The sequence below is a fragment of the Apiospora aurea genome, assembly GCF_038362705.1.
Source record: "Apiospora aurea strain CBS 24483 chromosome Unknown utg000004l_segment0_segment0, whole genome shotgun sequence".
NCBI classification, from domain to species: domain Eukaryota; kingdom Fungi; phylum Ascomycota; class Sordariomycetes; order Amphisphaeriales; family Apiosporaceae; genus Apiospora; species Apiospora aurea.
This window is the reverse complement of record NW_027117391.1, coordinates 2065765-2091792: the sequence shown is the minus strand read 5'-3', so window position 1 is coordinate 2091792 and position 26028 is coordinate 2065765. Positions and strand designations below refer to the sequence as shown.

The window sequence follows — 26028 nt, the reverse complement described above, 5'->3', positions numbered from 1 at the left end:
ACGAAACCTACGCACCAACAAGACCAGTCAGTTGTGAAAAGTGATTGGTCAATGTGTATTGTTCTCCTTTATTTTCCAGAACACCTTCGTAGCGTCAGGTACCCGCCTAGCTCAACAGTAGTTCTGTTTCTTCGGGCTTGCCGGTGCCGCGTCTAAGTGTCTCTGAGAACGGCAACCCGCCGGGCGAGCCGCGGGTCCAGTCAGGAGGCCAGTCTGCCAGTCGGCCAGTCGGGCAGCCAATCCCAAATGAGATGCTTTGCTCTTGGACAAGCCAACCCTGGTTTGCATCGTCCTCTCGTCACCTTAAGCGCCACTCAATCAAACAGACCCAGCAGGAATGGTGCGCTTCCTTTCCTCTCCTCCCTCCTCCCAGCAGCACCTGGCACCTGCCTGTAGCGTCGCGGAAGTAGGTGTAAGGTACATGCAGTACGCGCACAAGTGGGAACCCAAGACTCGGTCTCAGCCATAAGGAAACAACCCCTCTACGATTTGCCCGATTTGAAGATGTTTCTTCCGATTATCGAAATGAGCTGGTTTGTTGCCGGCGCGGCTTGGACAGATGTGTAACCGGGGTAGTTCCGGAGATGCGCGTAGCCTGTATCAATGTATGTACCTCTACAGTACCTACCGACCGCGTGCAGTGGTGACCCTGTTTGTTGTTGGCTCTCTTTCGACACAAACTTTATTCCTCTCGGTCAGTCAGTAAGGAGTTGATTGATGGACCATCTTGGCAGGCCAGCAGGGTTCAGGGACCAGGAAGGCAGCGAGCCTTGCCCCGGATGCTGGTTCGATATAGCTCGCAAAAGTGTGCATCTTGAAGCTGCATGACATGCATGCGTGAGGAGGAACAGATGAACGCATGCATGTGTGGATTTGCCCGTTCTGCTCGATTGCCATTGGTGCTGACCTTTGCGTAGGGTAGACTCGCTCGTCTGACACCCGAGGACTAACACCTGATGCTTCTTCATCCACGCCATCAACTGCACAGTGCCAGCCATCTCATGATGTCTTCTCTCTGTTCCTCTGCTGCTCTACGTCCTCCCATCGCACTGAAGGCCGCCGATGATACGTCGCCAAAACCGCGGCAGCTCGTCGCCAAACGTGCGCACCCGACCGAGGCAAGGAACAGCCAACCCTTGCCCGGCTTATTCGCAAGTCAGATGATCGCTCACCAATGCGAGGACAGGAGGGGCCCGCAAAAAGGGGGGCGGCCAAGACACAGCAAGCTCAGACAGCCTGTGCTGAAACGGGCTTTTAGATTGTTGGTCGGCACCAAGTCAGGCTCCGGCGATCGTTTTCGAGAAGATCATGACAGCATGAGCAGAATTTGATATTGGCAACCAGCTCGGTACTCTGCTCGTACATGAACCATGCCTAGATAGATTGGGTGGGTATGACGATAGCGAGCAATTGATCGACAGGCACGTACATATGCCGCATATACGTTGCTCTCTTTCTACCTGCGGCAGCCCGCCCTCCCGATTTGTCCGTCGCTACTTAATAAACCTCTGCATGTTTCTATCTACATGATGCAAGAGACCCTGAAGGTCGAGCTTGTCACAACCTGCCACCTGGCGCCTGGCCCTCCGGCTTTCCGGGGATGAACCTGGCTTCCCTCAAACGCCAATGGACACGATATTGGCAGAAATGAACATTGGATCATGAGAAAGAAATGGAAATGAGATTTGTTGTCTCCAGTCGCTAGCTCCACTGATAGAATCATTCTAGAACGGAGCTATTACCGAGCCCCTTGAAAATTGAATCATAGTTCTCTTCTCCTGACCCGCCGTGTTTCGTCACAATCACTCCAGCCTCCAAGCCTCCTGGAGTACGGAGTACAGTAACCTACGCTTGACGAGTGTGTGTCCTCAAGCGTGCCGTGCACGGGGCGCCCTGGCTCGTACAATGTGTGCATTGCTGTCCGTGTGTGCTGTACGGAAGCTGTGGAAAAAATGAATGGAAGCTGAAATCTCCACCAAACACGAAACCCCCAGTTATTCAGAGATGGTGGCTTGACGCTTTGGGTGTGACCCGTTGAGCTGTTCCTGTCACACAATGAGCAGGGAATACCTAGGTAAGCGCTGTCGGCGGCGCTGGCTTGGTGGCAGTACGTACTGCTCTGGCCGGGCTGGGCTGTCTACTAAGAGTATGTACTGCGCCTGATAGCGTTGTATTAAAATAACTCCTGCACGCAGCAACGTGGCGATCACTGCCGGCACTTCTGCGACGCTTCCCCGGGCTCTATGCAACGCGCTGGGCTTGCTTCCATTGCTGATTCGCCGCCGCAACCATCTGATCAACTCTGGGAGGTCTGGGTGTACATCCGGTACAGTAGCAGTTACTGTACATGCAACCTTACTACGCGGCACTAGAGAGGGAGAGGGAGAGAGAGATCCTTTTGCAAAGAAGCTTTTCAGGATTTGTTTTGGAACTCGTTTACCAATGAGGAAATTTGCTGAGGCGCACAAATCACCCGACAATCAAGCGAGGAATCCGCCAGATCCCTCGTCTTCTGGTTTCTTTTGCTTCCCCGGTTCAAAAGACGGCCGGGAGTTGCAGTAGTCGGTCTCCTCCCTCGTAGAAGCGGGCTGGTCGTTACCAGGATTCCGATACATTGAATCCATACTAGCAGATGCAGATTTACGGTACCCAGAATGACCTAACCCGGAGGAAACAACCTTGATTGCGCTGTTGAGATGCCACGGGATATCCTTGGGGAACGGACGGGCGATGAATAATATCAACCTTGCTATCTACCGATTGACCGAGTACCGATGTAAGGGCGAGGCTGTTTGACACCTCGACCCCTTCCACCTTCTGATCTGACAGCCAAGCCATTGTAGCTGTCAAAATCGGATATGCGCCGGCCACAGAGGTGGGCGGACGGCTGGCTGTGGGCGATGTATGTAGTAGATGGAATCAATACATAATTTTACCGGCACGCCGTGGCTACCAGCCTTGCTTTTTCCCAATCTCAACAGGGCCACGCGAGTTCAGCTAATGGGCCAGGGTGAGGAAGCGAGCTGAAGATTTATGTACGGTGTAGATCAGGTACACCGATACTCCTCTACCTACACGTTGCGAATCCGCGAAGAGACAAAACATGGTAACGAGCAGAGATCGCCCTATGTATGCAACGCGCCGTTAAACCCTCCGGCCCATGAGATTAATGGTAGTATCGGCTAGATGCTCTGGTTGTACAATACTAAGTAAGAATGCTGCTTGGTTACCTCGCTGTCTCGGCCCGAAACCAATCAATTGAGAATTCTGTAACATCTCAGCTGTACAATGGCTTTTCATCGATGCGCGCGAGGAACAATGCAGGACTGCCCGGCACTGCGCGGCAGGCAGTCCGAAAGCAGAGGCTCGCGACTGGGTACGGGTTTCTCTGCCCTCACATATCCGACCTAAAGTCATTTGCTAGTGCTAATCAGACGAGACATCAAACCCATGCGGGATGCGGTGTTGCAGCCTGGGGTAAGTAGTATAAGCCTAAATTCTCAATGTGGTATGGCCGAGGGTGGGATGGAATTTTCCTACCCGACAATTACTTGTAGTACTTCTCGCTCGCGCAGGTAGCTAGCTGGAGTATCGATTCTATACTCGGGGCTGGCATTGGATGGTAAAAGGTATGCGTGCATGTAGTGGGAGGGAAAAAAATAAGTATACGACCAACTATACTTACTGACATATACCTTACCATCACCGAACGGTGAAAGCGGATGTGGGCCCTTGTTCTTTTTTTCTTTTTCTTCCTTTTCCTTTCCTTCTTCCACGCCGAAGCTATATGAGCTAAATTAAGGTTCGTTGATGATCTCTCAACTGAGGAAAGAAATGAAACAAAAAACCGGCCGATAGATTGTTGCCGGCAGACCGCCATGACAAGACAAGACCAGGTGCATCATGGAAATCTTGTGCGACATGATACTTCAAACACCAATCCAAGCACCGAATCGGATAGCTTGGATTTCATAGCATGTCCTGCTCGTGCTCGTGCTTGTTGGCCAACCCAGATATTCCCATTCGATGCGTCAGACTCTGTTGGCAGCTGCGCCACGCAGGGACTGGAGCCCCGAAGGGCCAAGGCCCCCCCAAGTGGAAGTGGAAGGGCTCCAAGAAGAAGGGCTCCAAGGAAGGGCCCCAAGGCTCCAAAGGGCTCCAAAGTCCCGAAGCGACGCTAGAAGCAGAAGTACTGGAGCGCAGGCAGGCGGTCGGTCGGTCGGTAGCTGCCAGCTCACATCAGAACTGGTCCAGTTAACTTTTTGAGCCAACAGCAGATCGTCATCGGCATTTGGTACCAGTACCAGAGAATTCGAGGTCCCGTCAGGTATCGAAAAGAAAATCCCACCCTACTTGCCATGCACACACAGCAAATACCTGTCGATTCTTCCAAAACTTCTGCGGGCCACTTCTCGGCTGGTACGGCAGCCCACAGCCTGCTACGTCAATCATCCTTGGGGCATTGGTGCCGAGTCCCTTCCACAGACGACAAAAACAGCCAGCGACGTACGGAAAAGTATAAGTCGGGCGTAACATGGTGATTGAGGCATCTCGCTCCCCCTTCCCGGCCTCGTACAGCCTGCCGCTACAGCAGCACGTGCAGGCCAGGCGCGCCTCCGTCGGTCACTGATCCGAAGCGCTCTGATCTGCTCTACGCACGCACACACATACATACAGGCCAACTTCCCGACAGATAAGCTGCCACGACATACGGCGTGGTCCCGTGAGGATGACTGCATTCAAGCCCAGCCCAGCAATACCTGTTATCAACTTCCCTCACCGCCTGGACTTCGGGGACAGGACAGGACAGGACAGAACAGAGTCGCTGCAGTCCGCTCTCAGATCCTCCACCCGGTATGGTGGTGATCCACCGTGGACGCATTGGATGTGCCGGGATGTGACTGGCTGGGCTGCCCAATGAGATGTTCCTGACATCGATGTGATTACCAAGTCCAGTTGCATGGAAGGGGTGCTGCCTCATTGGGGCAAGGGCGGAACAATTCTTTTTCTTCCTTACTTTTTTAGCCTCTAGGTTAAGGGGAACTCTTAATTTGGGTCTCCATCTTTGTAATCGTCCGAGGTTTGGCGCATGCTTTTTTTTCTTCTCTTTTCTTCACCCCGGTGCTGGCAGTGAGCCAACCCCTGGTCAAAAGCAAGTGGGAGCCCATCGGCCACGGTCTACAGGGATCACCCTCAACGTCGTGAGGTCCAGCCCACTTATCCAATCCATGTGGTTAAGACGATGTTTCCACCTGCCGCCCTGTCACTCTTGACCGGGGATTCTCAGTTTATAGCCGGATCCCAGCATGGCTTGTTAGGAGAAGATGACTCCTACGTCAGCTCGTGCTAGTACCGGCATACACCCATCCATAATACTTGTACCCTCGCTGTCCACAAGTAATACATGCAAACGAGCCATGGGCTCCACAGCGAAACCAGTGGTACGGAACCAGTTCCAGAGGCTCCCATGCCACTCTGGACACTATCGCCTCACTCACCGGGGGCTCCTGGGCACCTTTGTACCTGGGGGAGGATCGTCTATTCAAGTCTCACATTCGCTTGCTTTTCTGGATCCTGTCACCGCCGGTTCAATCTTACAAGAAAACCAATTTATTATCCGCATGGTACCTCACGCTCCTTGTTTGACTGACATGTAGCTCTGCCCTACGGACTCCACTCCCCACGACTGGTCTTGACTACTTATACACATTATCCCATCTTTCTCGATCCGTCGTAGTCTGTTGGCCGTCAACCCTTTCCTTTCATCTTTACCAGATTCCGGTATAACCACCTAGTTGCCGCCTTGCCTTGCACTTTCACAGTCATCCGTACTTGCAAGGCGATCATCACTCACCCGTTCCTGACGTTCCTGACTTGAAAGCAGTCAACAACTCCACCGTGACTGCCACCACGTCGGCCACCCTTGCCGGACTTCAATGATATCTCGGCCCAACCACTACCACCCAGAAGACTTCGTGGAACAACTTCACCAACCGTCCCGTGTACAGCTCAAGGCCTCCGGCCTAGAAAACCCTTGAGTGGCCCATCAAGCTGTTGCATTTCATCAGCTTGCACCACATTTCCTCTCCGCAGACAAGTCAAAAGCCAACCACAACCGCCATCATGACTACACCTCAAACCCGGGGTTCTGAGAACCCCCGTCTATCAAAAGGATCCCTTCTTCCAGTAGAGACTCTGGCGCCGCCTTTCCCGAGGAGGCAGATGCTTGTGTTAGGTATGTTGAGCGGTCCAGCCAGACCTCTCACGTCCATGTGGATGTCCTTGACAAGCTCAAAACTAATCGTTCGCTAGCCATCTGCCGCATTTGCGAGCCCATCGCATTTATGGGAATTTTCCCCTACGTTTACTACATGGTCAAGGACTTCCACATCACAGAAGACCACAACAAAATCTCGTTTTACGCCGGCTTGGTGACATCTGCATTCACCTTTGCCGAGTTCTCTACTGGCTTTCTCTGGGGTCGCCTGAGTGACAGAGTCGGCCGCAAACCTGTCTTGCTGACTGGCCTCATCGGTACCGCGCTGAGCGTCTTGATCTTCGGATTTGCGCAGAATCTCTGGGTGGCGCTTGCGGCGCGTGCCATTGGAGGCTTGCTCAATGGGTCAGTGCAAGCATTCAGTCCAATCTCGAGGATGGCTATGCTAACGTGATATAGCAACATGGGAGTTCTCCAGTCTACTGTGACTGAACTGGTGACCGCCAAGGAGCATCGACGTGAGTTCTCTCTAACCGAAATTCGACTACAAGTGACTAACGATGTCCAATAGCGCGTGCCTTCACGATGATGCCAATTGTCTGGTGCATTGGGTTCGTCTTATACACTTTGATGCGCACATGGATATCTCGCTAACTGTTTTCTAAAGATCCATTATCGGTCCCATGATCGGTGGAGCTCTCGCGAAGCCTTGTGAAACCTACCCTAACCTGTTCGCCAAAGGCTCGATCTGGGACGCTTACCCGTACCTGCTTCCCAACCTGTTCAGCGCCTTCGTTGTGTTGGTCGGGGTTATCACTGGATTCCTTTTCCTTGAGGAGACTCACTACGAGAAGAAACGACAGCAGGATCGCGGAGTGGAACTTGGCAACTGGCTCATCGCTAAAGCCACGGGGGTCTGGTCGTGGAGGACTGGCACCGAACGAGACTCGAAGTTCTCGTCAGATTCTGAATACCAGCCCCTCTTGGCCCCCGAAGAGCAACTGCCAGGATACCGAACTACCGAGAACTCGCCAGCGAACTCACCGCGCATCAACACTGCCCGGCCCGTTGTCGAGCAACCAGAAGCACTCAACCTCGATGAGATGTCCGCGGCAAATGCAACAAACTCGAAGAAATTCACACGCCCTGTTTTGCTCAATGTTGCTGCTTTCGGCATTCTTGCATTGTAGGTCTACATACTTAGGCCAAGGAGTTCTCCCGCTAACAGTTCACCAGCCACACGATGACCTTCGATTCCCTGTTGCCAACTTTTCTTGCCACCGAAGCGCCGAACCCTCCCAAGCCGATGGTCCTGCCCTTCAAGTTCGTGGGCGGTTTCGGATTCAGCACGGCGGAAACCGGCGTTCTGATGAGCGGCCAGGGCATTTACTCGATGTTGATCAACGCCTTCCTCGTGCCTTTCGCCATTGGACGCCTCGGACACCTCCGCGTATTCCAACTTGTTGCTGTGGCTTACTTCGCGCTCTACCTGGTGACGCCATACCTTGTGTTGTTACCCGATAACCTTCGCATGGTGGGCATTTGCTTCATCATAGTGTGGAAGTCGACATTCTCGAGTCTCGCCTACCCCAGCAATGCCATGCTCACTGCTGATGCTGCACCCAGCCAGAGAGCTCTCGGTACCATCAATGGCGTTGCTGCGTCAACGGCGAGTTTGTGCCGGGCCCTTGCCCCGGCCGTTTCGGGTATGCTTTACGCTTTCGGGCTCGACACGGGCTACTCTGGCCTTGCCTGGTGGTTCAGTGCCCTTGTTACTATTGCTGGAGCATTCCTTGCTCTTCGCATCCCCACACAGAAGACATACGACGAGAAAGCCCAGGGCGACCTCGAAGCCGCAACTTCCTCGGAATAAGCAGCTCTCTATCAAGAGCATGCTCGGTGGCCTGAGTTCATGGAGCACACCGCGCAGCGGCATACTTTTACGACTGAAAAGATATCTCTTGCCAACAGGGTATAGAGAAGCTATGGATTTCTTGTCGACTCACGAATTACGACCCTTTTCACACAATGTTTTTATGGCCAACCGGTCCTTTTGAGTTAGCACAGCATGAGGGAACCTCGGGGAGGAACAGGGCGATACACAACAACAATACGGTTATAGAAGGAACAGAGCCTCGGATGGCAAAGGGATACGGTACGGCATGGGGAAATAAGGGATATGGAATCTGGGGTGTTTTTGCTTTAAACTCTGCTTTTCTTGACAGCATGCAACTTGGCGACATGCACGAATGGGACAATGCATAGACTCGAGATGACCTCGAGGGGCGTTGGCTTTTGATCAATTTTCTGGTTGTTTTGGGAGGACAAGAAAGACATTGCCATTTGGAGGTGTCGGGCTCAAGCAACCCGGCATCGTTCTGTTGGGCAAGAGAGGCAACTCTCGTTTCGTGTGTTTGACTTCGTCGATGGGATATACCACTGGGTCTTGTTTTTGTGTGCGGGCGCGCATTTTGGTTTCAGTTTGGTTTTTCCCTTGGGTTTGCTTTTTTTTCTTTTTTTTTTGTTGGCCAGGTGAGGGATCAAGGGGCTTCATGTTTTTTTCCCGAGCCAGGATTAGTTTACAGAGATACCAACCTACAGTTTGATTTGGTCATTTGTATCTCATATTGCATAGATGGGTACGGAGCCCGGCCGCCTTTTCGGCTGCATTAGGGGCACACTCAGAGACAGCGGAAATGAGAGAGAAGCAACTTCTTGAGCCTTTTGATCATCGCCATACGAAATGCACCATGCGTTGGACCATCTTGATGGAGTGGCATGTTTCTGCCGGCTCGGAAGGACGGCAGGCAGTCCGGTCTATCTAACCCAATCTCCCAATCTGAAACACTAAGTGATCTGTTATTTGGATCTCCCGTACATGTCTGGCAGAGGCCCAGGCTAATGAAAACTCAATGTGCGCTGCATCTGGTGCTAACAGCAAAGTTGAGTAGTGATGGACCTTGACGGCATCGGTCGTCCTCACTCACCGCGCCCCCACCCTTCAGACTTTGAAGCAGTATGAGACACTTGACCGTTGTGGAATGATTTCTTTTCTTCATCGTTATATGTCTGGGAGTTGGACCCTCCCCCTGCAGGGATGCCCATCATATGCGTCCGAGTGCTGTGTCTCAACAGGCGAGTGCTTGCTTTCTACCCCATCCAGGCCAGACCACGGCACCAAAGGGTGGTAAAGGGGGTGGGAGACAGCTGTTGGGTACATGACTGACCGAGAGGAGATCTCGCCGGTGTGCGGTTCTTTTTGCAAGTGCTGGCGTGCCCGACACCCGGCGTTGGTTTTTTTGTTGCTTGGCTCATTCATGACACGTAAAACCATTACCTAAGTATGCACACACACACACACACATATATATACTATACTGGTACTACGATATGTGCACATATGCATGTGTGTACGTAACATTATCCATTCGGAACGGGGATGTGTACGTATGCATGCGAGGGCAGAAAAGAAAGCAACATGGACATGTGATCTCGAAGGGAGTGGACAATAGGGGCTCAGCTCCGAACTGCCTGCCCGATGGCTATAGATTCTTTGCGGCATCAGTCGGGCATGCTTAAGTCGGGCTCCTCGAGCTGTGATAGGTTAGGCTCTTCCGGTTTGGGCAGGCCTGTCAAAAACGGGCGCGTCTTGATGTCCGTTTAGTAACTTGTGCTACGTGCGGCGGTGGGCAGGCATGCTCTGGGGGGAGATCGACAGCTGCACTATGCACTGGCTGCATTTTATTCTTTTTGGACTGCGACCGTGTATCTCCTATGTCACTGGGCCCTTGCAAGAAGTCCAGTCACGCAGCCGCCCGCCCGGGGCCCCATCCGGCTCAGCACAGTCACCGTCACCAACTGCCATGCTGTCGTCACTGGGAGACGACGGAAGCAGGTATGCAGAAGATGCAGGTGGACGATGGACGGTGGACGGTGGACGTTCAACGGTGGATGGTGGACCCTCTCTTCCCCTCCCCCCGACCGATACCGATCACATCCACCCTCGTAACCCCCAGCCCAGCAGCATTTATCCCGGCATTGGGCAGGCATTTGTCAAGCGTTTGGCAGGTTGGCATTTGGGGATCTCGGGGCCAGAGTAGGTGGTGTCAAAGTGTGGGGGTCCCACGTTCCCAACCCTCCAACCCTCAAAGCTAAGAAGTTCGGGCAGAGCGGAGCGGACTGTGGAGAGAAGCACATGGGGCGCCAAAGGTAGATCGTCCCCCGACAATGGGACCGCTGATTCGCAGCGGTCCTTTTTTTTATTTGGCCCATCCGCCAACCATCCTGCTATCCTTATCAATTACTAGCCCCAAGGACCCCTCGGACCCCTCCACCCTCGTCAGAAATCCTCGTCAGCTGGGAGCAAGACAAGAGGAAGAGAAGGGGGTCAAAAAAAAAAAAGGCAATTGCTCTAATGCATTTGTGATGTTGCGCGCCCTAGCCTGCTACATCACACAATACTAACATGGATTGACATGACTTATGTATTTGCAAGTAGGTAAGTTCCTACCTAGTCAAGGAAGGCAGAAGTGCAGGAACCGGGACTCGTCAATCTGACCCTTGTAGCTAGAAGGTTTGCTTATCCTGAAGTCCCCCAGTGTGTTATCTCGAAGCTCTTGCTCTCGCTCGTACCAAGCAATCAATCAATCCATCTACCAAACAAACCAAGTTCAAGCTCACCTCCTACTACTCGCTATGTTACCGACTTTATTATGTAACTTGACGTGACAATCGACCACTCTTGCTACATACCTCAATAGCGGTCACATGGGGCCTCTTCAATTCAATTGATATATATAAGTACGTCTATAGATATATGTCATCATCCGTATACGTAATCAAGCCTACACTTCCCCATCCTCCTTCACCTTACCTAGCTTATCCGTCAATTCTTCTTACTCTGCGACCAGCCAACCGTCATCGGCAAAACCTACCAAGGGCACCTCACTTACCGACATTTCCAAAGTCGCGACTAGGCACTACTACTAGGTAGCTTTGTCGCTGCGTTTCCTGGCCTGGCGGTTCGGAATACGCTCTTTCTCTCTCCCTCGCTCGTTTCGCAAGAGCTTCTCGTTCCCCGCACTATAGCGGCCTCCAAGGCTCATACGAATCCTCGGATCCCCCGAATCCAATAAACCGAGATCCGATGGAAATGGGGGGTTAGGCACTGCCAAACTTGGGATTAGCCAGTCGACAAGAGTTGCTGCAACTTTGTTGCCTCTTGCGCGAGCTAACGCGCCAGAGTTCGAGCTCGATTTTGCGTCAGCGGGCAGCTTGCATTGTCTTGTCTTGTCTTATCTTGTGCGCGCGTCCTAGCCAGGTCAGCCGAGCCGCGATTTTCCCAATGTCGACGCACTCACCGCCCACGCCGGACGACCATCCGTCCAAACGGCCCCGGCGGTCTTCGCCCGAAAGAGCCTCACCCAATTCCGCCGCGCCAGCTGTTCCGACATCGCCTGCCACAGATCAATCGCCAACCGATGCTGCGACCGGAGTGAAGATTGGGCAGAGCAGCAATTTTCGCAATGTTAGCGCCTGCAACCGCTGCCGCCTGCGCAAGAACCGCTGCGACCAGAAGCTTCCGAGCTGTGCCAGCTGCGAGAAAGCTCGAGTGCCCTGTGTGGGCTATGACCCTATAACGAAGCGGGAGATTCCTCGGAGGTTAGTCAATGGCTCTATTCTCTTACCGCTTCTCTGCGACCAAAAAAGAAAAAGAAGAAGAAGAAGAAAAAAAAAAGAGATAAAATGCGCAAATTCTGGGATGAATTGCGTGCGATGGGCAGTCCGCTGACGTAATTCTAGCTATGTCTTCTATCTCGAAACGCGCGTCGAACAATTAGAGGCGCTGCTACGCGCCAACAGCATTCAATTTCCGCCCTCGGAGGACCTCGATCACTGCTCTAGGATAGGAGTGGATGGTGGCGCTGCTGTCTCCCCGACCGATGGTAACCAATCCGGCTCGCACGACTCATCAGACCGCCGCGCGCCACCACGCCAAGATGGCAATGCGAATGAAAATAGCAGGCAGAACCATAACCCAAACCGTGGTACCGTGCCTTCCAAGAGGCAGCTCGGGTCTGCCAATGGCGTCTCATTTGCGCGGGTGGTGTTTGCCGCAGTCCAATCCTCTGTGGGCGACCAACGCTCGAGTTCCGACAAGACCGGGGGTGTTCGTCCGTATAAACCGATAGCTGGCAATGGGGCAGTTGCATCGGGCACTTCAATGCGAGACTCCTTCTTTGGCCTGCATACCAAGCCCACTATCAGCCAGGCCGAGTTTCCTAACAAGGAACTGGCCCTGAAATTGGTGAACTTGTACTTTGAACATGCCAACCCCCAGATACCGGTGCTGCACCGTGTCAACTTTATGGAAATGTTCGAACTAGCCTACGCCAGTGAAGGCAGAATTAGGGGCCCAAGGGAGCTGTACATCCTAAACATGGTTTTCGCTATTGGTGGCGGTATTATCATGGATGGGCAGCCCTCCAAACCTGCAGATGGCGATGGGGAAACAAAGGGGTCCAGACAAGCCCAGCCTGAAGAGTACCATGCCAGTGCTATCGTTCACCTGGAGGCATGTCTAAGCAATAGTGGGGGCGGGCTGGAAGAGCTACAAGCCGTGCTGTTGCTTGCCAATTTTGCCTTGCTTCGCCCAGTCCCCCTGGCCTATGGTATGTTGAATGGGAGCCATGTTGCGCGTCATCACTAACAAACCCGTAGGTATATCGTCGGCGTAGCCGTCCGCCTCGCCGTCGATCTCGGACTTCATTATGAAGATGGCAAAGATGTGGAGATCGGTCTGCCCAACGGTAAATCCGGTCCACCTCCAGGGGCCGAAAATCCACGCGAGGCGCACTGGAAAGAGAAGGGAAGGCGCGAGTATGTGCGAGATATGCGAAGAAGGCTCTGGTGGTGTACATACTCCTTCGACAGACTCGTCAGCGCTTGCGTCGGCCGGCCGTTTGGGGTTTCGGACCAAGTCGTCACCACTGAATTCCCCTCGCTCCTAGACGACAAGTATATAACGCTTTCAGGTCTCAACCCACCGTCTGGGACCGAAAGCTCCTACAAGATTGTTGCCTACCACTACTTCCGTCTTCGCCTGCTGCAGTCGGAAATCCTCCAAGTCCTTCAGTACCAGCAAGCCCTCATTGCGAGGAAAACGGGCCAGAACAGGACCAACCAATACATGCACACGCATCTGCCTTCTCCATTCCTGGACAAATTTGACTCGTTCCGATCTTGGAGAAGAGATATCGACAGGCGTCTATTGGAATGGAAAAACAGTTCCCCTAAAAGGGAAGACTCAGGTGTGGCCTTCTCCACCGAGTTCTTGGACCTCAACTACTGGCAGGCCATAATTATGCTGTATAGACAAAGTCTTAGCGTCCCTGCTATGTTTGAGGGCGAATATAACACTTCGAGGGAGATGGACAGCCCCTCGATCTATCCGGCGGAGCAAGGGGAAGACGTAGAGAGAGTCTACCTCAAAGTTGCGGAAGCTGGACAAAAGATCATTCGTCTCTACCGGCAGCTACATGTCATGGGTCTTGTCAACTACACCTACTTGGCAACGCATCATCTGTTCATGGCGGGCATCTCGTATCTTTATGCCATCTGGCATTCGCGCATAGTACGAAGTCGATTGGTAAGTTGCTGACCACTGTTCTTCCTCCCTTCTGGAATCTGGCTAATAACAACCAATAGAGCAATGACGAGGTCGACTTCACGATCCTTGCAGCCACGTCAGTCTTCTCTGATCTCATCGAGAAATGCCCCCCAGCAGAGGCGTGTCGGGACGCCTTCGATCGTACGTCAAAGGCCACCATCAAGATGGCCTCCTCCAAAGGTGGCTTCGGACAGATTATCAATCGGTCCAAGCATAGCTCCAAGGGGGAGCCTTGACCGAGACTATATCTCGGCTCGTGACGCAACTGCGAACCGCCAAAAGCAACAGCAATACCGGACATCGATGGAACAGGCCAGTTTCCGGCCAACACCCCAGTCCCAATTTGACATGACCTCAACTCCGTCAACCGATGGGTTTGCCATGAACAATTTCTCCAACCAATTGCGCCCCATGCAACCGAGCCAGCAGTTCAGTCTTTCGATGCCAGGTATCGAGCCCGACCCGGACAGCTTCTCAATGATGCGCGGCATGCCGACGACGAACCTGAGCACCAGCGCAAGCCCCGACACGAGCACCGGTCTAGATAACTCGGCTATCGACCCCGTTCTTTTGCCATCCCCGTCGGGCCAGCAGGTGCAGTCCCCCGTCTCTGTGGCTAGCCTCGCCACGCCCGTCTCGGCCCCGGGCAACAGCATGGCCAATATCTTGAACAACACGACGTCGCCGGCATCCTCGGCTTTCACGCCCGGCGGGCAGCAGCTCAACTACGCCGATCTCCAGGGCATGGATTTCCTGCAGGGCCTGGCCAACATGGGAGGACCCGGCGGCGGAGGCTTCGAGGGCGACATGAGCGGCGACCAGATGGACCTCGGGTTCGGCCTGGGCTGGGAGGGCATGCATCATGATTTCAGCGATGGGCAGCAAGTCGACCTGTTTGACGGCTTCTTCTTCGGCGGCCAGACTGGAGGTGGCGGGGGCGGATGACGGAAGTGAACGAAAGATGTTGGGATTCTGTCGTGTAAGGTGTCGTCCTCAAGCAGTCTTCAGCGCCTTGAACGGAGGCACGGAAAGGGGAATATGAGACATAATCATTTCAAAAATCGAAGGATGTCCCGAGTCATTATCGCCTCGGATGGGATTAGGTCGGACTGGATTTGGCTTGTCTTTTTTCTTTCTCTCTTGGGATATCAATCAATTGATGGAACTGTCATGTATTCTGCAAAGATAATACCCTATGATAGTTATTTAGCCTTTTCAATTTTCTGCCGCGGTTCATTAATGGTACGACTAAAACATCCTTCCAGAGCCTACTTGGGGGCTGGTTGTCTACAACTCTGGGCCTCCCTATGTATTCTTTGGTTAAAACATATGCCCACGGTCTCGGACTCCTCGAGATAAATGCACACCTATATCTAAATTATCACCGAAGCATAAATAAGCTTGCTAAACATTACCTCACTGCATCCCATCGTTTATCCCATCGTTTAACCCATCGACTGTTTCAGAAGCGACTACTTCGCCATCTTCATTCTCAAAATCATCATAGCCATATGCTCGTAGACCCAAGTTCCCGAGCCAATGGGGCCATAGTCCACAACACGCCTATCCTTGCGCAGAGTAGTCTGGAGAGAGCGTTTGTCGGATAATGTGTCATCCAGATAGCATTCGGGGTCACCATCGACGTGCGTAGCCTTTGCTGTACCCATAGGGTTTGTCACCAAAGCCGCGTGCATGCCTTACCGACGAGGACAAGTTAGAGTTCGCGGTTCGTGGCTGGTGTGGCCTCTACCACTGCTTTGATAACGATTAGTGTTGCCGCCAGCCTCCACGGCTCGAGGGACAACTTCGTCCATAGATGGGGGCAGGCAACCCGTTTATGAAGAGCTGTAGCTTGAAATCATCTGCAGGTTGTCGGTCGTTTTCGTCGTCATAATCCAAGTCCAGGTCCAAATGGTGCTGCGTTGCGTTATACGCCTTCCTCCATCCTCTCAGAATGATACCGACGGCTGAGAGAGAGCCAGCGGTGAGGATCCGGAACATGGCGACAACGAGAAACCTCTAGATTTTCGACATCAATCCATGCGGCTCCAGGTACGTCAGTGGCCAAAATATCATGACACACAAGGCACACACGAGTGTCGATATGAGCTGCCCCGTGACCCAGAGGAGAGAGCCGCCCCAGGGGGCAATAAACTTGAGCCATTCATTGGCCTGGTAGTGGTCCTCCTGGCCCTTGATGAAGTAGCGGAACCGCGCAGTCTTGTCGCCAGGAGGTATGACAGTATTGTGATCTGCCGGTCGGCCACTCTCGTCGATGGCAAGGTGCGCAAGCTCGAGGACGGTGACGAGCTTAACGTGAGATTGCCACAGGCCGAAGGGGACGAACCAGAGCGTGAAGACCTGGCGCATGGTGAGATACAGCAGGTTGTGCTGCTGATCGAGCACCTTGGAGTCGACATGGATGTCGATTTTGGGGCTGAGAATGCGATACCACTGGTAAATATAGTTCAGGAAGGTGCGAGAGTCGATGCGGCCGAGGAAGGGCAGGTCTACGCCTGCGAAAGAGGGCACTCTGCACAAAGGATGAATGAAGTAGGCATCTGGCGTGAAATAATCGTCCAAGATGGCCTTCTGGTCGTCAGCACTGCCTTGGCAGAGCGTGGTGACGATACCGTCGATTTCGCGAACGGGGTGGTCCATTTGGGAGTATGGAAACAGTAATGGGATTGCGGTTCAGGTTCAGGTTCAGGTTGAGATTGTATTGTAGGGTGTGTTATGCAGTCTCCGATGCGAGAAGAGAGGGTTTGTTGTATTTCTAGCTGGCTGCTGAAACCAGGGTACCCGTACTGTAGGTGGTGGTCATCCATCATAGATATCTAAGTCCAGAAGGCTTTGGCAGGCACCTCCCCTGTACGATGATGTCATGTCGCCAAACGTTAGCGCTTTCTTCCATCACTTGCAGGGGAAATCGCGTGGATGAGGGGCCGTGCCTGGCGGGTTTGCAATTGGAATGGGGCGCTTGCTAGGCAAGCTAGGTTAATGCTGTACAAAGGTTATGTAGGTTGCGACACCTCGAGTTCCTCGAAAAGAGGATAATAACATTGAAGAGGATGCACCTCGATTCCTTCGGGCCCAATTGTGTCTGCGCCTTCATCACTCAACGCTCAATCCTGTTCGGCGTCTGTTATGCTGAACCTGAAACCATTTGTCGCAGCCTGGAGCATTGGAAAACGATAGCTGGATTCGAGACGTAACGGTGTCCGAGGCATGCCCACCTCGTTCTTAGTACGAGGGAGGTCGAAATATGTAAACATGTGAAAACTCAGGACAGAGCCTGGTATCCCACCGGCGCCGAAAGCATCCAGTTACCCACCACAACCCGCAATCAAGGTTGGCTCTTTTGGCGATTACGAGCATGCCATTTCTGGGCCGTGTATGCCCTTCTTCGACCGAAAGTTCTGGCTTCAAGGTCGTTGTAAGCCCGGAGGCCCGGCTGGTTATGAAATTGCTGCTACCCCTGGCCATCATGGGTCAACCTAGGGTAGCAGCAGAGTAAAGTCAGAATACGTTTGCCTGATACATGACCTTAGCATAGTTCCGTATACGGATTATCTACTTATGTACAGTTTTACCATAAAGTCCGGATGACTGATCCCGGAATCGCTACTGACTGCCCTGGCCTGTGAACACAGACAGAGAAGTATCCCGTCAAAGCAGGTCAAGTCCTCACTAGAGAACATGTCGAAAAGAACTGCCCTCTCCCCAGTGAACTCCTCTTGTATCTCGGAAAATCATACATCGTGCGTGCTTCCCCAAAGGCCTGGTGTCCGCTAGCTGCTTTCATTACAACATAACCACACAAAAAACGTGACACGTCGTTTCTCTCTAATCATATCGTCGGCGCGAGTCGCTACGGCGGCGACTCATGCTCCGCATCGGCTCATCGCCGCCCGCGTAGCGATACGGGTCGACGTCCCTGTACCCGCTGCTGCGCCGCTCGCTGCTCCTCCTCCGGTGGCGCCTGCTCTCGCGCCTCCTCGGCGGCGTGTTCTCCTCAATCACCACGACCTCATCGTCCTCGTCGCTCATGGGCGAAGGCGGACGCCGTGCCGGACCCGGCGGAGGCATGCGCGGCGGCGGCGGCCCACCCCGGCTCCGACGCGCCTCCTCGACGACGATGCGCTCCTCCGGCACAACGCGCGACTCGCGGATCTCGACCGTCTCGCGCCGCCTTTCGGGCCCGACAGACCGCGAGCGCGACTCGTGGTGGCGGCTGCGCCGGTGTTTTCGGGTCTCGCGCGTCACGACGGAGCCCGACACCATGGACCCCTCCGTCTCGACGATGACGTTGGTGTTGCGGCCGTTGCCCAGGTTGACGCACGTGTAGACGAGCCAGAGGACAAGTAAAAACCCGGCGATGGAGCCCAGCACGATGCCCACGACGACGCCAGGCTGGGGCCCAGAGGGCGAGTTGCCGTAGCCCTGGGGCACGGTCGAGACGCCGGTAGCGAGTCGCGGGAACAGTCTCGTCACCCTCGGTGCAAAGTCCAATGTACGCGTGGGCGTGGCGGGCGACTGCTGTTGTTGGTATTGTTGTGTCTCGGGGTGAAATGGCGACTCGGTCGGCAGGTGGGATGCCAGATCGCGCGCGAGACTGCGAACAGCCTTGATTAACGGTGGCGGCGGCATTGTGACTCCAGATTTATTATTCAATTCGCAGGTTTTCGAGAGCGACGCGGGCGAAAGGGCATGAAAGCAGTCTGCTCGCTAGTAAAGTGATAATTACAATTGGACAGAGGGCAATTCAAGAAAGCACAGACATGGTGGGAAAGCTGCGCGTTCTGCTCGGGCAAAGACGAGACGAGGGCGGTCGTCAGGCTGCGAAATAACAAAATAATGAATGGCGCTGGTTTGCTGACAACAACAGATGCAGGTTGCGCCAGTGGGAGCCAGTGGAGAACCAGCGGGAGCCAGTGGGCGAGACGGACCAGACTCAACGGTAACGCAGCACAGCCTAAGCTCGCCAACGACGCATCCAATCAACCGAGCAGCCGGCAATGCTGTGCGCTCTCCTGCGTAACGCCCTCAACGAGTGGCAGCTTCTGTATTAGATATCAGCTGCAAGGAGGAGAAGTGGTGGGCATCACGTGGCTTATTATTACAAGAGGTTGGACGCGACTACCAAAGCTCCCGCCAGTGGCAGAGTGGGCATCTTGCCGTGGGGCGCACTGATAATTGATACAGTACCCTGCCAGCCCTACGTGTACATACATCAAGCATCGCTTTTAGATACCTAACCTACGTACTTGGCTGGGTACGACTTATAAATACTCGTATGAGCTATACGCTCATGCACACATCATATCCGTTCCGAGCTGGGTTGCAAGGTAGGTTAACATAGATGTCGGTCTTCTCAGCCAATGTAGATTTCTCAATGGGCCTCGGGAAGAGATTATCCCTATGGTCTCAATGAGATGAGATAGACTGGTTCGGGCCCTCTTCATTGACCTCTTCCGCAACCGGCAAACAATGCCGCCTTTGATATGAACGAACCAAACGTCCTTTGTCAGCATGGGAACGTCTACCTACCGCCGTCATCTACGGCTCCTCTTCAAGTTTCTCGCAGATACTGCTTCTTGCACAGCCCCGTCCTCTGCTTCGAAGGTATAGAGTACAGTAAAGTACCGCCAACACCCGCATCGCAGTTCAGTAAACATGAGTCAACCCGCGAAAAAGAAGAAGGGGGTGAACTGCCCACGGAGGGCAAGTCTTCCGCTACGTCTCATCCCAAAGACGGCAAATACCAATCAGGCCAAGATGTACCCTTGGACGAGCTGGTGCCTCGGCTGAAGCTAGCGCGCATCGCCATCGACCACAGCCAACGTCAGCGGAATGACCACCACCCTCGCCTGGCCAACGCCGGCTGCCCGAGGCCGAGCAATTTCGCCGTTCCTCTCAACGCCATGAATCGGCTGCAGGAGGGCTTTGCTGAACAAATCACCCCACGCAGCATGGTGTCGGCCCTGCTGTGGGAACAGGCCTGCCTGGGAGACCCGGACATCGCGACCGTCGTCAACTTTGACGGCTGGAACGTGTTCGAGGACCCCGAAAAGAAATTCAAGGAGAAGGAGCAGAAGTGGAAGCCTAGCATCGCAGTGGACGGGGATGTTGCCCAGTTCGGCTACTTTGACCTCATGATGCAGATGCGGCAGGCCGAGTACGTCTTCTGGCCCTACCAGTTCCGGTATACCCGAGCCAGGGCGCGCTGGGTCTTGATCGTGATGCGTGTCGAGGCCACCGAACTGAGCACAAACGAATACGACCGCTACGCGTCCGACATTGCCATCATCGACCCCGTGGAAACGTCCAAGCCTACACGCACCAAGAGGGTCAAGGGCCGACTGCCGGCACTACTGCAGCACGCGCACATCCGGGTCGACGACAAGTCATGGATGGACGACTTTGAAGTAAGAGCACTCTCAGATGATCATCGATGGGCCTCGGGCCACATTTGCTACCTGTACGCACGCGAGTTTTTCCGGCGGCTGCGGTGTAACTACGCGGTGGCCGAACGCGGGCGCTACGTCGCGTCCTTCTGGAAACCGTTCGAAGAGCCATACTCAAGAGAAATGGCACGCAAGTTGATGTTGAGCGCGTGCGCACACCGCGCCATCGAGAAGTCTGAGCATTATGGGCGATTTGCCATCGAGTTCCCCGGGTTCGCCAAGTCGCCAGACGCGTACAACTACCAGCCTCGGGACGTGGATTGTCGCGGTGAGGCTGAGATGAAATTCGACAGGTCGGAAGCGGCGGCAAACCCGAGCGACATAATTATGAAGCAGGCGGATAAGATCGGAAATTGGACTATACACTTGGATACCGACCAGCGGTGGGAGGGTAAATGGACGTACGTCCGGGCTCCAGGCGCGTCCCCGACGGCGGATCTTACCCGAGACGAAGCCCGTTACAGGGCCCTTACTATCGATCCGAATGATTCTGATCAGTGAATAAGAGTGGCGTAGAAATCGATAATACCATACTATTGCTAAATAAATGAAGATGGAATTCTGTGCAAACATGAAGGCACTAGCTGCTGTCTGAAGGGAACGCCTAGCCCCTTGTTGTGTTGAGGTGAGCAGGTGACACATATAAGTGCCGACAGTGGAGAGAACCGCCAATGCGGACATCTGGAAATTTCCCTTCTCTGCCGCCGGAGAATAAGCTGCGAAGTGCGAGGTATTGTACTGATGCAACTGCGGAGACGTTGCGGCAGGGGTGCATGCGTTCCTGGCGAATGATCTGTAAGATGCCACGCCCTATATAAGGCTGGGTGGGCTTTCGTCGAAGCACGGCATTGAGAGGTTGCCGGTCGGGTCTTCGAGGACTCCAACCGCCAGCCAACCGCAGACGATAGACATGGTAGAGCCGCAAGGGCTGCTCAAAACCTATCGTAGCAATTGCCACTGCGAGGAGTTCGTTTACGAGGCCTATATTCCCGAGATACACGCCGCGAATGATTGAAACTGTAGCATATGTACCAAGAAAGGCGCTCTTTAGGTGTTTCCTGCGAAGTAGTCCTTTCATTGAGTCAAAGGCGACGAAGATGACCTTACTGACTACACCTTTGGGAGGATGTTGGTGACCCATAAGGTGAGATGATGCCGCTGTTTGCGTTTAGATGACTACTTCGTTTGAACTGATAGTCGGGTGGTAGGTATAGTTCTGTCCCACCTGTGGTACCTCACGCCTCGCCAGGGGCTTCACGTATGAACCTCAGCCTGGCGAGGAGCCTGAGTTCGTCCTCAATGTGAGCGGTGCCCCCTCCCGCCCCCAAAGCCACTGGCGGAGAGGGGGAAAGGTCAGCTCCGTCATTAATAATGGTCCAGGCAGGAGCGATCCAAGATTTGAATATTTAAAGCCTTGAACGTCGCCCGTAAGTCCCACACTTAGTTGGAGAAGTATTTTCAACGCTGAGATCTCTTTTCTGTAACATTGATGGGCCCTTTCTCCTTTGTTATCTGCTATAACGCCCCGGTTGGGCTGAGCTGATGTGACTTTGAGCTTTGGTGGTGCCTCTTTTCCTCCTCCCTACGAGCCGCCCCTTTTTGTTGGTCCGGAGCCTGAAGCCAACACCAGGGGCGGCAAATTCTATCACGGCAGTTGCCATTGCAGAGCTGTCACGCTCGCGTTAAAGAGCAAGCCACTGGACAGCAGCTATTTCTCTGGTATGGCTGAAAGCAACTGTGGTATATGTAGCAGAGTACGTCGTCCACACATGAAAGCCGCTGGTCGGGCCCCCTATTTGGGGTATCTAGCCAGACGCTAGCGCGTGATAGCTTGGAGTGGCCTGGCTGTATCCCCAGGCGAACCAGGTAGTTATGAACGGGCAAGACCACCTAGCATACTATACTATGGGCAACGGCATGCTAGCCAACGGCTTCTGCGAGATTTGCGGCGTACCCATCGACAACAAGTTCCAAGAGTTCAGCAGCAGCGAGCCTTCCCTTCTGTCTTATCGGAATCGGATTTTTTACATCATCTCTAGAGATGGATGGTTCTTGAACGCCAAGGTTATGAATGACGTTGACTTCCCTCCGATGAGGGTCCGATATCTGAATGGGTGGAATGACCACAAGCCGACTTATGTCAACCCTTGATTAATGATGAGCGGGATGTTCAAAGCTCGCAAGCTTTATGGTGGTTAAGCGCCCGAGGCTTTGACAAGATAACCCTTCTTATACCGAGCTTCATCCCAATTCGGATTCCCGTCGTCATCGAAGTCTGCCCATTGGAAGAATGAACAGTTCTCCTTTTCGGGGACATAGCCTCGGTGACACATCCAAAAATACTTGCCCCAGTTCTCTTTTCTTTTCTGGACCACCTTGAGAACGGCAGGAATGCCACACTTGCACCGCGGAGTGAAGTTTGGGTGGAGGCTTGGCTTATAGTCTCTGTACGTGATGTTAATCCGTCTGCTGCCCGCGATAGGGTGAGGGTCGATTGCTTGAGCAGGTGCTATCGAGTGCTTCCATTCCTCCTGCATCTCCGCATGCATTACCAGGAGAGAGTTGTGAGGCAGGTGGATCGCAATCTGGCCCTCGGCGTCGGCATTGTCTTTGCTGTTGTCGTCCGGGGCTCTAGGTAGCACTCGTCTGACACGGAACTCCCGGGCAACTCCAAGCGACAGGGAGCCGATGACAGCCCTGGGCCCCAGATAGGTCAACTGGTCGCTGTGGTAACCTACGTTCTCCTGAGGTCCGGTGTAGCAGTTGGCAAAAGCAGCATTGGGATTCCACGGATCGGGGGACTGAAACTGCAACTTTTGGCCACCTGGGTATTTGGTCTTTATGCGCTTCTCTATTTCCTTGTTTACTCCTTCTTGGACCAGGGGCTTGACCCGGAGCAACTGGGGCGTGATTTTACGCACATCCTACCTATGTCAGTATATCTTAGGCACTCAATATTAGATATGAGGGAGTAATAACATCCGTGGTAATTCCGACTGCCATGCTAATAAGTACTCACCGTCAGCTTCGCTCCGTTATAGAAGTACTCGTACTTCTGGTTATGCAGTTCCAAGTCTGTTTCCACATAGAATGTTGAGGTATGTGGGCTTGAGACGACGTTGTCGAACAGCTTGAAGGTGATCTTCTCAAATGACTTGGACTCATGCAGCATCTCTCTGAGCAGGTCATTGGCAATTTCAGGAGGAAGGAAGTTATGGACGATAGTGCATGGGGTATGCTCGGCAATATCGTCCGGATCATACAAATGCAGCGTGGCCCCTTTCTTGGACAACATCTTGGCCTTTTGGGGGACGTAGCCTCCTCAAGGGTACGAGATGCGAACAACTTCAGAGACGTCTGGGAACCCACTACGCCATTGAATTGTGGCCTCTTCGCCTGCGCCGGGACTACGTCGGTCAAGGAAGCTGCCGCAGCCTTCACAGATCCGTCATGGGCAAGTAACGCTTCTAGCAGAGCTTCTTGGCCGAAGTCCGGGTGGAGGGACGCGAGCATAGCAAGCTTAACGTCGGTGGGCTCGTCATATTCGTCATGGTGGGCCGAAGAGGAGGCTGCCTCCAGTTTCCGCTTCCTTCCTTTCAGAAAAGCTTCCATGATGATAATGACGATGATTTGCAGGCCACATGCATGTAGTCGTGTGCGATATCAAGCGCGGACTCTTCATCGCGAAGGGAAAACAATTAGCGAAGATGGGCCCTGCGAGATCCGTAGCTGACTGAAGCCCTACGAATTTGATGCAGTTTGCAAATTCAAGAAAGTAGGTAAGTACTTGGTTTGCCTCTGGTAATGACTAACGTTAGGTAGTAGACGTTGAGGTCTGGATACATGTAGGCAGGCAACCAATACAATAATAACATTAGGTTAATGCGTTATGTCTCCTGTATTCGCTTGACTTTTACCTGTAAGCGGGAGCCCATTAGGCACCTTGGCGCCTAGAAAACCCTCTAGGTTTCGCGTTTAATCCAGCGGGACGGGCTGACGTTCACCCACTAAACCCCCTAACCGCACTAACCTAGCTTCCAATCGGCAGCGAAGGCGGGGCCTCGGCATGATGGGCTTTGGTGGGGGGAGGAATGATCATCGTCACGAGCTTTGGAGCTCTCCCAGTGATCACAGCGGCTCACTCAGTCAGCTTTCTCACTTTCCAGACCACCGTCCCTATATGTAGCCACTAATATATATATATACGAAACGAAACGAATGAGTTTCCTTGTTCCGGACGAGTGAAACCCCCACAGGAACCGCCATGGCGTCTATGCTGGAGTTCCGGACGCCTGGCTTCAACCCGTACGCCGTCAAATACTCGCCCTACTTCGACTCGCGCATCGCCGTCGCATCGGCCGCCAACTACGGTATCGTGGGAAATGGGCGGTTATTCTGCTTGGGCCTGGGCCCCCAGGGGATCCAGATTGAAAAGACCTTCGACACGAACGATGCGCAGTACGACCTGGCCTGGTCGGAGATCAACGAGAACCAGCTGCTCGCGGCGTGCGGCGACGGCTCCATTAAGCTCTACGACGTCAACGTACCGCAGTTCCCCGTCATGAACTTCCACGAACACAAACGCGAGACCTTTTCCGTGGCCTGGAGCCCGGTCACCAAAGACACCTTCGCCTCCAGCTCCTGGGACGGGACCATCAAGATTGTGCGTTTCTGCCGCTGTCGCCGGCAGCGCTGCTGCTGCTGTTACATTCACGTCTTTTGGCTAATTACTTGTAATATTCCCCAGTGGTCGCCAGCAAGGCAAGAGTCGATCAAGACATTGCCAGTCGGGAACTGCACCTACAGCACCTCGTACTGCCCGTCGAACCCGCACATCGTCTCGGCCGTCTCGACCGACTCGCACCTGCGCATCTTCGACCTGCGAACGCCCGTGAGCGCGCAGTACCACCTGACAACCAAGATCCCCGTGCACGCGATGCCGGCCGTCCCCCTACCGCCCGGCGTGGCGCCGCCCGCGATGCCGGCCGAGATCCTGACGCACGACTGGAACAAGTACAACGACACCGTCATCGCGACGGGCGGCGTCGACCGCGTGATCCGCACCTTCGACATCCGGAACCCCTCGGCGGGGCCCGCGTCGCTCATGACGGGCCACAGCTACGCCGTGCGGCGGCTGGCCTGGAGCCCGCACGCCCGCGACATTCTCATCAGCGCCAGCTACGACATGACGGTGCGCCTGTGGACGGATGGCTCGACCATGGCACCACAACTGCAGCAAGGCCCACCTTCGCCCGTGAAACCCGGGGTCCAGCTCGGCGTGATGAACCGGCATACTGAGTTCGTCACTGGTGTGGACTGGTGCCTGTTTGGCGTCGGAGGCTGGGTCGCCACTGTGGGCTGGGACGAGCGGGTGTTATTATGGGATGCGAATGCGCTCCTTCAGGGCCGCGGGTAGTCAGCCACACACACAGTGGACCAACGAAAACGATGAGGACAGTATTTCCATCTAAATTAGCCTGGGACTTGCATGTATGGCGTTCAAGGGGATGGCCATAAAACAACAAAAGGCCTATCATATTTCCAGTATAAAAGGTGACGTATAATATGAATGGCGCGGTTGCATTATGAAGGCGTACACTTGTTATATGTCCAACTGAGTATTTATAATATCTCTCAACACTTGGCAACCCCGTACTTTGTGTTGATTCGGACAA

The 26028-nt window shown here is 53.7% G+C and overlaps 8 protein-coding genes across 8 annotated transcripts; 5 read left to right on the top strand and 3 right to left on the bottom strand.

The window, feature by feature from the left end:
* Window positions 1-6123: 6123 nt before the first annotated feature.
* On the top strand, window positions 6124-8090 carry PG986_005430 (uncharacterized protein; the record flags this gene model as incomplete). Its single annotated transcript, XM_066841652.1, has 6 exons — window positions 6124-6235; window positions 6313-6622; window positions 6677-6735; window positions 6789-6828; window positions 6885-7403; window positions 7454-8090. 6 exons carry the CDS (start codon window positions 6124-6126, stop codon window positions 8088-8090), a joined length of 1677 nt encoding a protein of 558 aa, XP_066701514.1.
* Window positions 8091-11561: 3471 nt separating this feature from the next.
* Window positions 11562-14831, top strand: PG986_005429 (c6 zinc finger domain containing protein; the record flags this gene model as incomplete). Its single annotated transcript, XM_066841651.1, has 5 exons — window positions 11562-11878; window positions 12020-12888; window positions 12955-13865; window positions 13925-14027; window positions 14104-14831. The coding sequence occupies 5 exons, from the start codon at window positions 11562-11564 to the stop codon at window positions 14829-14831; spliced, it is 2928 nt and encodes a 975-aa protein (XP_066701513.1).
* A 1074-nt stretch (window positions 14832-15905) lies between these two features.
* PG986_005428 (uncharacterized protein) lies at window positions 15906-16547 on the bottom strand (the record flags this gene model as incomplete). The annotated part of the gene is made up of 1 exon (XM_066841650.1): window positions 15906-16547. The coding sequence occupies one exon, from the start codon at window positions 16545-16547 to the stop codon at window positions 15906-15908; it is 642 nt and encodes a 213-aa protein (XP_066701512.1).
* A 1185-nt stretch (window positions 16548-17732) lies between these two features.
* Window positions 17733-18536, bottom strand: PG986_005427 (uncharacterized protein; the record flags this gene model as incomplete). Its single annotated transcript, XM_066841649.1, has 1 exon — window positions 17733-18536. One exon carries the CDS (start codon window positions 18534-18536, stop codon window positions 17733-17735), a length of 804 nt encoding a protein of 267 aa, XP_066701511.1.
* An 854-nt stretch (window positions 18537-19390) lies between these two features.
* On the top strand, window positions 19391-20854 carry PG986_005426 (uncharacterized protein; the record flags this gene model as incomplete). Its single annotated transcript, XM_066841648.1, has 1 exon — window positions 19391-20854. One exon carries the CDS (start codon window positions 19391-19393, stop codon window positions 20852-20854), a length of 1464 nt encoding a protein of 487 aa, XP_066701510.1.
* Window positions 20855-21479: 625 nt separating this feature from the next.
* Window positions 21480-22504, top strand: PG986_005425 (uncharacterized protein; the record flags this gene model as incomplete). The annotated part of the gene is made up of 4 exons (XM_066841647.1): window positions 21480-21497; window positions 21568-21654; window positions 21943-22107; window positions 22184-22504. 4 exons carry the CDS (start codon window positions 21480-21482, stop codon window positions 22502-22504), a joined length of 591 nt encoding a protein of 196 aa, XP_066701509.1.
* A 44-nt stretch (window positions 22505-22548) lies between these two features.
* Window positions 22549-23965, bottom strand: PG986_005424 (GRF zinc finger domain-containing protein; the record flags this gene model as incomplete). Its single annotated transcript, XM_066841646.1, is given in 3 exon segments — window positions 22549-23277; window positions 23373-23671; window positions 23686-23965. 3 exon segments carry the CDS (start codon window positions 23963-23965, stop codon window positions 22549-22551), a joined length of 1308 nt encoding a protein of 435 aa, XP_066701508.1.
* A 652-nt stretch (window positions 23966-24617) lies between these two features.
* On the top strand, window positions 24618-25769 carry PG986_005423 (uncharacterized protein; the record flags this gene model as incomplete). Its single annotated transcript, XM_066841645.1, has 1 exon — window positions 24618-25769. One exon carries the CDS (start codon window positions 24618-24620, stop codon window positions 25767-25769), a length of 1152 nt encoding a protein of 383 aa, XP_066701507.1.
* Window positions 25770-26028: the final 259 nt, after the last annotated feature.